At 48.7% G+C, this 11,707-nt stretch overlaps 1 protein-coding gene across 1 annotated transcript in view; it reads left to right on the top strand.

The window, feature by feature from the left end:
- Nucleotides 1-9,095, top strand: part of MDGA1 (MAM domain containing glycosylphosphatidylinositol anchor 1) — a 139,772-nt gene extending 130,677 nt beyond the window's left edge. Inside the window, exons 16-18 of the mRNA XM_058802526.1 lie at nucleotides 6,994-7,124; nucleotides 7,774-7,882; nucleotides 9,004-9,095. Coding sequence (XP_058658509.1) covers nucleotides 6,994-7,124; nucleotides 7,774-7,882; nucleotides 9,004-9,095 — 332 coding nt within the window. The remainder of the gene's footprint in view (nucleotides 1-6,993; nucleotides 7,125-7,773; nucleotides 7,883-9,003) is intronic.
- Nucleotides 9,096-11,707: the final 2,612 nt, after the last annotated feature.

Below are 11,707 nucleotides of genomic sequence, written 5' to 3' on the forward strand. Positions count from 1 at the left end.
ATGCAGTAATGCCGAACAACAATGACAGAGCCAGAATATGACCTGACACTGTTGGTCAGGATGTTGGTAGCAGTCCGATTACATGGTGGCTGCAGTCCTCCTGGAGTGGCAGATGTGGTTCTGTTGGAGCAATGATCCTGTGGAAGGGTGGAGTTTTCCTCTGAAGGGCCAATGGTGGTGCAGAGAGGCCTGGTCTTCCTCTGGGAATCCAGGGGGAAAAGGCTGCTCTCATGTTCCAAATCTCAGATTATATCTGGGTAGTAATGCTTGGCTCCTCCCCTGGGTGGAGCATCTCACAAGGGGATGATATAATTTTATCAGTCATGCAGTGAGACTCAGTGGCCCATTAACAGAAAATATCTCCCCAGAGGGAGGATTGGTCTGGAAGAGATAAAGAAAACTGCCCTACCTGTTTTTAACAGCTGGCCCAATTAACAGAAGATGACTGCCCCACCTCCAACAGATGGCAATAGAATACACCCCCCCCCCCCCCCCCCCCGGCCACATCATGCATTTGTAACCTAAGACATTATCAAACTCTTATTTTTAATGGTTGGACTTGATATTGAGGGTCTTTTCCAATGTAAACAATTCTATGATTTTCTCCCAGGCTGGCCTCTCCTCTGTAAGGCAGCACTTCTGGGAACCAGCAGCCACAGCAGGAAAGAGGGAAGGAGCTGCTCCCATCAGCGTCTTCCCATCCTGCTTGCCAGCAGCTGCACAGAGAAATGAATGAGAGCATCCATTTCCCTGCCCAGCACCTGGGTCAGCAGCAGCACTGGGCTCCTACACAGCCCCAACAAGTGACCAGCTCTGAACTTACCACTGAGTCACCCTCCCTGTGTCCTCCCTCTGCTTTGTTCTAGCTGCATATCAGATGGGCCTTTGTTCTTCTGAGATAGCATAAATTTAACATGATGGAGTGGATGGAGTGTGGAGATCTTTTTTCTCCCTCTTTTGAATTTCTTAAACCACATCCTGTTGCCCACACATAGAAAGTCTGTTACTGGTCACAGTTTCTCAGGGAATTTTCCATGAAAAGGGGTGCCAGGATTTTGTTCTATAAACACAGTATCAAAGATGGAAGCCTTGTATCATTCATCTCACTATGCTAACAGTTTCTCTAATTAGACTGGTAGATCAAATGAGCAAAGGAGCTCAAGCATAGCTCCATTGTGAGTCTGCTCCTGCCATATCACCATCTGCTCTCTATGTACACAGACAGGTGGGGATATGCTGGAGAGAAGGAGCTATAGCTGTAGCTTCCCTGCCTTCCTCCCATTATTCCCTATCATGAGACAGCCACGACAATACCACTGCACTTACCCCACTGTCTGCAGGGCCCAGGTCTCCCCTGCCCAGTGTGTCTCCCCAGGAGCCCAGCCATATGTCTGCTTTGCCTTTTTAGAGTGTTGTTGCTTCTCTGCTGGCACATTCCCTCTGTCCCGAAGTTCCCGTACATGCCAGACTGGTCAGATAGATAGTGATGGATCATAGATCAATCTGTGCAATTGGCTTTGCCATGTCAGGGAATATTGCTTCAAGCCCAGCCTCATTTGATGATGGTTTAGGAGGTCAGAGGTGGAAATGTGTTTGTTTCTATGGGTTTTTGAAATCCACAGTTAACTCCAAAGAAAATTCCCTGTAGCCATATATAAGTAATTTTCGCAGGTTTGCTGTAGGGGAAACATTGCCAATCAAAACTTACTTTATTGCTGTTTATATCCCCAGAAAGTCCTAGATACAACAGGAAACAGGAGGCTTTGATTCCCCTGATTCCTTTCTCCACAGCCTCCCTGCTGTACCAGAGCACTGAGTGTCCCACAGCAATCAGCTGGCAGCACAGGCTGAATGTTCTCCATGCCCCAATGCAGATGCCTTGGGAGTAGAGGTGGGATCATGGAGCTTTCCAAACTCTGACCAGGATGAGCTCTCTGAACCCTCCTGCTCTGAAGTTAGCTAAGCAGTGGCTGCAGAAACAGGTCTGTGTAGTGAGCCTAGGACTGGACAGAGGGGGCCCTGCACACCAAGCTGAGAACAGTGACATACATGTAGAAATAAAAGTTCTCTGCAGTCAGAAGTGGAAAGCAGCCCAGAGGCTTTAATTGTCTTACTCCTCATATGGTAATTTGTGAAGCATCCTGAGAGACTGTGAATGAGTAAATACATCCTACCATGGCGAAAAGACAACTTACATTCCTAGAAATTATGAGTCAGTACCACTTGGTATTATTTCTGCATCTCTATCTGTGCTACAATTGTTTTTCTACCCTCTGCTCTCTAGCTCTCAGAGCAATAACTTTCCCCCCAGCTCCTAACCAGCCTGATGCTGACTGCTATTCATTAGCATCCATTTAAATGAGAGGGAGAGAGACCTGTGTTTGTTGTGGAGATTATAAACAGTAATAGGTTCTTTCTGGAGACTGTCACTGACTCCTGGTATTTGCCTGCACTGAGCTTTGGGCTTTTAGTTTCTGATCAGTGGCATTAACATTAAACACTCAAAGAAGTTCTCAGAGCCCCTGTTAGAAAATGTAAGAGCTCTTTTCTCCCTGGATTGGTTTTAACCCTCATTTTGGGTCTACAGATGACTCTGCTAAGCTATGCAAGGTCTAAGTCCTCTCCACACTGTGAATCTCTTTCTAGCTACTGGATGTCTCTTGCAATCAGTCAGCTTCTTGCCTCAATCTGTCTGGCCTGGACTGGAAATGCCATGGGAATTTCCATGGGGGCTTTCAGCCCTGAGTTCCCAGTTGGGTGCCAAATCTAAACTGGAGCTGCAGCTGGGAATTCTCATCCATAGCTGATCTCCTGAGACTGCCCCATACTGGAGCAAGGATCTTACAGGAGTGCAGCAGGCAGATGCAGTGAGACCAGGCTGTGTGCCAGCTCCAGGCTGTGACTCCAACAGCCTTCCCTACCCATCCCATAGAGCTCTGCTGCACTTGGCATGGCACCCCATCTCTCAGTGCGTGGTGGCATGCTCCCTTTGCTTCCTGACTGCTCCAGCTGCCTGCCTTCCATCTGAGCCATGTAAACTGAGCTGTTCCTTAGCCTTTTCCCCACCTTTCCCCCTGCATTAACTCCCCAAGAGAGCTCCTGAGGAACCCTCTACCTTCTCTGCCATCCCACACCGACTGCGCTGATGGCCCTGCCCCTGCAGGCCCTGCATCCCTCCCAGAGCTCCCGGACCAGCTCTTCTGGAGCTACTCTGCAATTCAGCATGACAGTCAAGTCCCCCTCCTGTGGAAACTGAGTGAATACTTTTTTTTGTTGTGAGAAGGTAACATTTAAAGGCATCCCTTGGGTTATTCTATCTGGCAGCACAGCTGGTCTTTTGTGTGAGTGCCAGTTTTTTGAAATGCCAGCTCTGGTCTTCAAGGCAGCCAGCAGAAGGTACAGCTGGCTCTGCCTGTAATTAATTCCTCATCACTCATCACTTGCCTTTATTCTCCCTTTTGACTGGGAAGAAAGAATAATACAGATTACAAGACAAATGCAAAGATTGCCGTGTATGGGAAGAGGTAACAACAGTATTCTTGGTGTCCTGGGATTTCCCTTTTGTTTGTCTTTCTCTGGTTGGCTGGAGAAATATAGCAGCAGATAGATGGTCTAACTTGGTCTAACTTTTTGTGTGCCTCACCAGCAGGTGCCCTTAGAAAGTGCCAGGCAGGGGAGATGGAGATGGGGCAGCAAGGAGAGAAATAGGGAACAAAACTGTCCAGCTGGCTTTGGACTCTGATAGAGGAAACCAGGCATGGCTGCAGTGTGAAACCAGGCAAAAAAGGTGACTGCACCAACTGGCACTGATGGGTCTTTCTCACCTCCACTGATGAGGAGTTGGAGAGCAGGTCACAGTTCTGTTTGTAGGCACTGGAAAGGAAGATGACTTGGAGATTCCCATAGTCCAAGTCTGCAATGTTTCATGGCTCTGCCTAGAGTGCAGATCTGGAGGTTCATTTATAGGTACCTCCATCACAGGCTATGTGCCCTTAAATTTACTGGCAACTGGTGGCAGACTGACAGGTGGTAGAAGGGTGTAAAGTAGAAGAGCTGCACAAATTTAACAACTACAACACTGTGGACTCAGTTCAGATGGGATAGAGGTTTCATCACTGTTTCACATCCAGAAGCCTCTTCCATGCCTCCCAGAGTTACTGGAAAATGGAGGTATTGTAGTTCCTTCCCAGTCTCAGGAAACCTCTGTAACTTAGCAGGGATTGCAGGTAGGGCTGTGAGAGCTGGCTGCCCTTCACAACTCTGACTGACTTCTAAGACAGCCATGGGATTGCTGCTCCTCTGTTTTGACCTTCAGTTTTCCATGTGTAGATAGTAGTGAAACGCTGCATGTTGTGAGTAGATAAGGGAGATTCCTTTCCAATTGTAAACCATTTGAAGAATGCCTGCTCATATTCAGTATTGTTGTATTAGGGAATTCGGGGGCCAAAAGGTTGTTTTTCCTGATGCTGCAAGGACACAGAGCTGTCAGCCAGGATGTGCTCAGGCTTGGTTTGGGTTTAGGCCAGGCATTCACAGCCAGTGCTTTGGAGGCACTAATTTGCATTCCAGATGCTTCTCTGGGTTTCTTTCTATCTCGCCTTTGCTTTTTTCCTAGGGCATCAAAGTTCGTTTGCTGCGTGATTTGTCCCAGTGCTGACTACTCAGCCAGGCTATTGTGCAGCAAATACTAGCTACAAGTCCCCAAATGAGGATAGAATAGACAATGGTTGTTTTTAATCCTTGCTTGCTAGCAGCTCCATATTAATTCTTCATTTGCTCTCAATCCCTCACCTCACGGGCCCTGGTGCCTGTAATTAGCTGCTCTGAACACACTCCTGTTGACATTGATCTATGGGGTTATGCAGTTCCTGCCTGAGCTGTCAGTTTGGACAAGGGGCTCCATGAGGGCTGGGTATCCTTAGAGAGACTTTCCTTCATAGGAAGCTGCTGAGGGCATGGAAGATGCCAAGAAATCAGCAGCTCAAAGCTGGTTTTGCCAGAGATTCCTATAGTGACTTCTCTTATCTGTGGCAATGGGTTTCCAGGAGGGAGGTCTCACTGGCTTGGATTCTCCGAGGTTGTGCAGTGCCAGCTGGTCAAGAGAGAGAGAGAAAGAAGCTATTTTTATCCTTGCCCTAGGGTATGGTGTGCATCCCAAACTGAGTACCACCAGGGAGGGGGATTGGGTATGCTGTCTATGTCCTGTCAGGACTTCATCTAGTCTTCTCACCTTGCCTTTCAGTTAGTGCTTTTGAATATTTCCAGAAAATAATGTGTTTTCTATACTCATTTCACTAAATTATATACATATTTCATTTTTTTAACCTTTCCTTGCAAGTCATTCACTAAGAATCTAAACATTTCATCATCTTTATCATGACCTGAACTCCCTGCAATGTATCTCTCAGTTTTTGACAGCCAGGTGCTTGATGGGAGTGTTTCCAGGTGCCTGTCCTTCACACAGTGCCCCTAGGGTGGATGTGCCAAGAATGAAGGATTTGGGGGAATCGTATAGGAGGGAGGTTATACAGGAAAGTCTGTTTCCCTGTCTCTTCCTCTGACCTCATTCTGCTGCTTTTCCAAAGGGGAGAGCCATGTGGGAAGGCAGCATCCCAAGTGCAGATAGACTACAGATGGATAAGTAAGGGTTACTATTTCCTACATACTCTCAGGTGTAATATAGCTGTGTATGGAGACTAGAAACCCTGATGAGCAACAGCATGACTAGACTTGTGATTGATTGATTTCTTGAGAAAAAAAAAAAGTGTTTCAGGTCAACCCTGACTGAATGTTTAACTCTGAATGTTTTTCACTGAAGCAAAAAAGGAAAATAAGTAATCTGAGGGCATGCTAACAAAATGTTTCAGTAAGACAAACTGAGATGGTTTTGTGAGTGGGTGTAGGGTAGGAAGCTGTGACACTGTTTTCAAAGTGAGAACTGGAAATGCTTTGAGATTTGTTGGCTTTGATTTTGGTTTAATGATAGACAAAACCTTTTGGGAATTGTTGTTTTTTTTGAAAGAACTTGAAATCGGCATTGATTTGCAGGATCTTTGTGAACCTCTGAAAACATTGGGCTGGGATGGTACCAGGTGGTGTGGAACAGGCAACACTGTCTGGTGCTTCAAGGAACAGCTGCTCACTTCAAGGCTGCTCCCAGGGCAAGTGGTGAATGGGGACGCTGGTTATATTTCCATAGCTGATGGCCAGGGAAAGAGCAGGGAGAGCCCTGTTAGCTGCACTGCATATTTCAGGTGTCAGTGGTGAACAGGGGGAGGCAAATACATGTTCTGGGCTCCCCATTTCAAGTGGAATGTGGAGAAATTGGTGAGGCCCAGCACAAGGGCAGCAGGATGGTCAAGGGCCAGGAGCAGAAGTCCTTAGGAAGAGAAGTTAAGGGACATGCTCAGTCTGGCAAAGAGGAGGTTGCTGTCGGCCATTGGCCCCCAGCTGTTTCAAGGGAAAATTCAAAGATAATGGAACCAAAATCTTTTCATAGTATTAGATTATATGATAAGGAACATCATATAGTTGCTCCATAGTGCTGGAGGTTCATACTGGACAGTAGAAGAACTTGCTTTCCTCAGGGAAGTTCAAGATTGGCCAGGCAAAACCATGCTGCCTTCATGGAGAGCAGGAGACAGCTTCCAGCAGGAGGTCCCTGGCAGCTAGCATTTCTGCCAGCCCCTTCTCATGCCACCCCAGCCATGCTGCACACTGCTTCTTCCTCATCCTGACCCTCTTTGTCTGAATCTGTGCTTCCCTAGGAAAGGCCAGGTGGATGAAACATTGCCAGTGGCACTTACCCATGGACACAGGAGAAAGCTGGCTCCCCTCAGAGATGGCCACTGCGGCTCTGCAGGCTGTCCCTGGGCCAGCTGGGGCTTACAGCCATGGATTGGGGCTGAGCCCAGAGCTGTGCCAGGAGCCAGCCCAGCAGGCAGGCTTGGCTGCCTGCCCCAGCATGCCAAGAGGGCTGTTTCTCTCCTACAGGCTCCCTGAACCTGCTGGTTCGCGTGCGGAACAAGCGAGCCATCGACACCCAGGTCTGGTCCCTCAGTGGCAATCGGGGAAACGTGTGGCAGCAAGCACATGTGCCCATCAACCCCCCTGGGCCCTTCCAGGTAAGCCAAGCCCACAGTCAAGGAGCCACCTGCCCTGTCTGTGGGCCATTCATGTAGATTTCCTGGCAGACGTCTTCCTCTGAAGCACAGGGGCTGGTGGGGCACAAGGGAGGGCACTGGGAGCTCTTATGAAAATGAGCTGGGCACTCTGCATGTGCTCATTAAATTGTTTATATGTACCCAGACAGTGGGCTGCTTTTATGGCTGAGGTTTTTACCCAACAGGCTACTTTGCTGTTGTAGAGTTGTTTGTGAGAGCTGCCCTGCACAGGCTGGTTAAGTTGTGGCACTGTGGCAAAATGCCCAGTGTGCTTTTGGACACTTCAAAATAGTAAATAAGAATGTAGTTACTCTTGAAAGTTCTGTTCAGTATTGGTTGGCTTGTTAGAGCAGGACATGTAATAAATCAGAGCTCTAATGCTCATTTATTACTGCACAGACGCTCAGTACAAAGAGGTTGGTCCCATAAACAGTGGGATCTGGCTTTCCAGAGCCTATGAATGTTGGAGAAACGAGAAGGAAATAATTCTCTTAGGGGCCTGATAAGATCTGCTCTGTGTCCTGCTGACTTCTGCGAAGCCCTGCAGTGCATGAGGGGCCCTCCACACCTGCAGCCTCACGCTGGGCTCTCTCCCATGCTCTGCTTGTAGATCATCTTTGAAGGTGTCCGGGGCACCAGCTACGAGGGGGACATTGCCATCGATGACGTCACTCTGAAAAAGGGAGACTGCCCAAGGAAGGCAATTGGACCGAATAAGGGTGAGACTGTGCCTGCCTCAGAGGCAAACAAGCTGGTAGGAGTGCATTCACACACTGCACAGCTGATTTCAGAGCACGCTGATGTGTTGGTGGGACTCAATGGGGTGGTTGACCCCACCAGCAGGAGTCACCAGAGGGGCTATCAGACTCTTGGGCTTGTTCTATGCAGTCGAGAGTTAGCAAGAGTCAAAGGAACAACCACAACCAGGAGGTGTCATCCCCAATAAGAGAAGGACTTCTCCAATACCTCAGTTCCTGGAAACTTTAGTTGGGGAAGCTTTGAAAGGAGAGGGACCTTCTGCAGTCTTTAATGGCCTTTGTAGTGTTAAGTCAGTCCTACTCTAAGAAAAAAAACAATCTGCTCTTTGGAACAAGGGATGACTCTGCTGCTTTCTATTGCTATCTGAGCAGAGCGGCACAGCCAGGCTAAATTCCACCAGCCCCTTTCCAGTCCACCACATAAAGTGATGCCAGTGCTGCAGTGATGGAGATAACTCCACTGTTGGGTGCACCATGCATTGCAGCCACGGCGAGGTGTGTGTAAGCAGTACGTAGGCATGGGGTGGGAATTCCTGGTGTGCCTTCTGCCCTAGTCCTGCCTGTGCCCTTGATAGTATGCCCCAGTTGGGCCAGAGAGCAGATGTTCAGGGTATGCAAACCAGAGCCAGACTGGCACCTGAGAACAAGCTTCAGTTTGGTTTATTTATTTTTGAAGCAAGAAAAACTTCAAAGAGTCACTTCTAGCAATTTTCTTAACTCCAGAGGTGAAGAGGGAAACAAAAGTCAGAACACTGTAAAATTTTCAAAATTTTAGGTGCAATTAAAGTTTTATTTTAGCCTAGGATATAACCATAACACAATGAGAGTCTTTTGTTTGACTCAGATTGAAAGCTCTGGGGAAGAAAGGATTGGACTGCAAAAGAGTCTAAGACTCAACCTTTTTTCCAAAGTTAGTTTTGGGGAACGTTGAAAATGTCCAGGAAAGTCTCAAAGCATCTTCCAAAAGATCAGGGAACTCTCTGTCCTTCAGGCTTGTAGAAGACCTAGATGTGTGCTGACTTGTGTGATGAGGTCTGTATCTGTCCCATCACTAATTCTCTTTCTCCCTTCTCGGCTGGCAGCTGTTGCTCTTCCAGGAAGCGGTGTCCCAGCCCTGCACAGCCCTTGGCTTTGTGGCCCATTGACTTTCTTCCTTTACGTGCTGCTCAGATGATGGCAAGCGAGCGCTCCTGTCTTCGGACCAAGACATTCCTGCTCCTTTCCTACTCAGCCACCTCTGCTCCTTCCTCCCCTCCTCACTGGCACACCAAAGTGTCCATATGTTACCAAAGACTGACAGGCATGACCATGCAAAGGGATCTGGTTCAGAACTGGAGCACTCCTTGAGAAAGTCATAATGTCTAGAACAAAATTTAAAAATAAAGACAAAACTTTTTTTAAAAAGCACGTGCACGAGAGAGAGTGAGAGAGAGAGAGAGAGGAAGGAAAGAAACACACACGGAGAAAAGAAGGAACGAAACACAAAAAATTGGGAATGAAGAAATGTGAAGAGCAAATGAAAGAAGAAAAAAAACACACCCATGTTTCCTTGGGAATGTCGGACAGGGCTTCCTCAGGGAAGTGAGAACTTGTTTTAAACAAACAAACAAAAATATATTAAAGCACAAATTTCTACCAGAACAGTTACCTTCTTTGCTGCAGAGCCCACAGCTTAGTGGATGATATCCTGCAGTACTCCCCTTGTCTCCTCATGCTTTCCCACTGGCTGGGGCTGCCCCGCTCCGGCTGCAGCACCGGCCCCGTCTGTGGGGCAGCAGCTGCCCCGCGTGCCGGCGGCCGGAGCGCCTTTCTTCGCACCGCATGTGCTTCAGTGTCTCCATCCATCCACATCTCCCAGGCTCTCATGTACTTAGTTGCCCCCAGTGTGGTTTGCTTTGGCCTTTCCCCACCGCTCTGTGCTTCTCCTCATCCCCCAGCCTGAAGAAGATGGAGCAAGGAAGGGACCGATGGCATGGACCACGCTGAGTGGGGAAGTCCTGTCTGGATCCAGCTGCAACAGGGGCCTCCAAGAGCCTCTGTCTGTCTCTCAGCACTCTTGCTGGATAGGGATCAGGTCTGAGCTGCAGACAGAAAATCTGGTCTCTCTGGGGCTGAGGGATGGGATGTGACAGGATGGGACTGGAAGGGTGGAGCAGTTGCACATTGGCTTCCCCCTGTGAATATTGGGATGGCAAATGCCTCAGCCCCAAACCCACAATTGCTTCTCTGCCTGTATTTTGTTACCTATTTATTTTGGTTTTTATTCCATTATTTCCTCCACCTCAAGTTTTCTGGATTATGGGAAGATTCAGGCATTTAAATGTTCTTTAGCCAGGCAGCAAGTCCTGTGCTCATGACCCAACCCCTGGGCTGGCAGTTCAGGCAGCTCCAATGCTGCCCTCTCATCTCCCAAGGCCTTTTACATGCACAGTGCATTCACTGCAGGGTGGGCAAAAGGTGGCAACAGCATCACTGCTCAGGGCTGAGGTTGCTGAATTTTGTCAGCGCAAGAAACGGCTCCAAGAAGGATTCAGGCAGGAAGTTGGCCCAAAAGAGAGGCTTGTGCTGAGCTGTGGTGCTGTTTGCCACTGAGGAACAAGGGAGCAGGGATGGGGGAAATTCACCTTTTTCTTGATGGCATCATGAGTGGGTAAAGGTGGTATTTCTCCTTGCTGCAGACCTGCAGCAGATTTGGCCCAGCATCCTCAAGGTGGAGGCAAATGAACCTCCAGGAGAAGGATTTGCCCTGCACCAGCCAAACAGGAGCTGTGATAGCCTTGTTGCATCTGGTGGCAGCTCTGGGCATGACTTACCTCCCTGCACAGGGCAGAGTTAGCCCCACAAGGCTGTGAACTAGCCCACACTCGCAATTAATTAAGTGTGACTCTTCCTCCTAAGGGATACCCCATCCAAAATCCCTATCTGGAGCACCACAGATAAGATAGCTGTTTCACTGCAGTACTCATGGCACCTTAGCCATTTCTGATTAAATATCAGCTTCTCTAAGACAGCCACGTTTGTCTGAAATCACCTGAATGTATTAACTGCCTCCTGCATTGCTCAGTGTCCAGCCATGGCTGGGGCCTCATTGCCTTCACTGATGGAGGGGGAAAGCTCTTCCTTAACTCCCAGGAAATCCAGCCACCATCAGAGAGAGAAAGACATCAGCTCTGAGGGACAAGGGGACCTTCTTCGCAGGAGGCCTTGCAAGACAGGGGGAGGGCATGATACAGGTCTCCCCAGCTCATTCTGCTTTTCTCCATTTCCAAGAATTGGGACTGTGTCTTTTCTGTCTCCACTCCTCCCTCCCGAGCCCAGGCCTCAATCACAGTGCACATTTGACCAGGAAAGCCATGGCTGTTGCCCAGGGCCAGGCAGTGTCATGGGGTGCGGAGGGTGCCAACAGCAATTCTGTGTCTTGCTGCCTGTTGCCATTTTCATGGGCAGCCAGGGCTGCCTTTTTAGGCTGAGCTCTTTCAGCCCTGTGCTCTTCTTTTCCTCTGTGCTTGTTGGAGGTCAGAAGTCATCACCCCACTCCTGGCAGGAGTCCACTTTCACTCCTAGGAGAGAGACGTGCTTTCCAGTGGCGCTTGGGTGCTTCACAATGGCTCCTGATCTGCCAGCAGCAAAACATTTGTGTTGCATTGCTGGTTGCAGGAGGCTTCTGCTGGGCAGAAGGTGGAGACAGGAGTGCTTCCCCATCAGTAAGAGATAGCCCAGGGCAACCATCTCACCTTCTGAGCTCTGAGGCAGAGGCCTTGTGAGTTTGCTTCTACAGACTGCTCA

Source organism: Ammospiza caudacuta, chromosome 3, assembly GCF_027887145.1.
Source record: "Ammospiza caudacuta isolate bAmmCau1 chromosome 3, bAmmCau1.pri, whole genome shotgun sequence".
NCBI lineage: Eukaryota > Metazoa > Chordata > Aves > Passeriformes > Passerellidae > Ammospiza > Ammospiza caudacuta.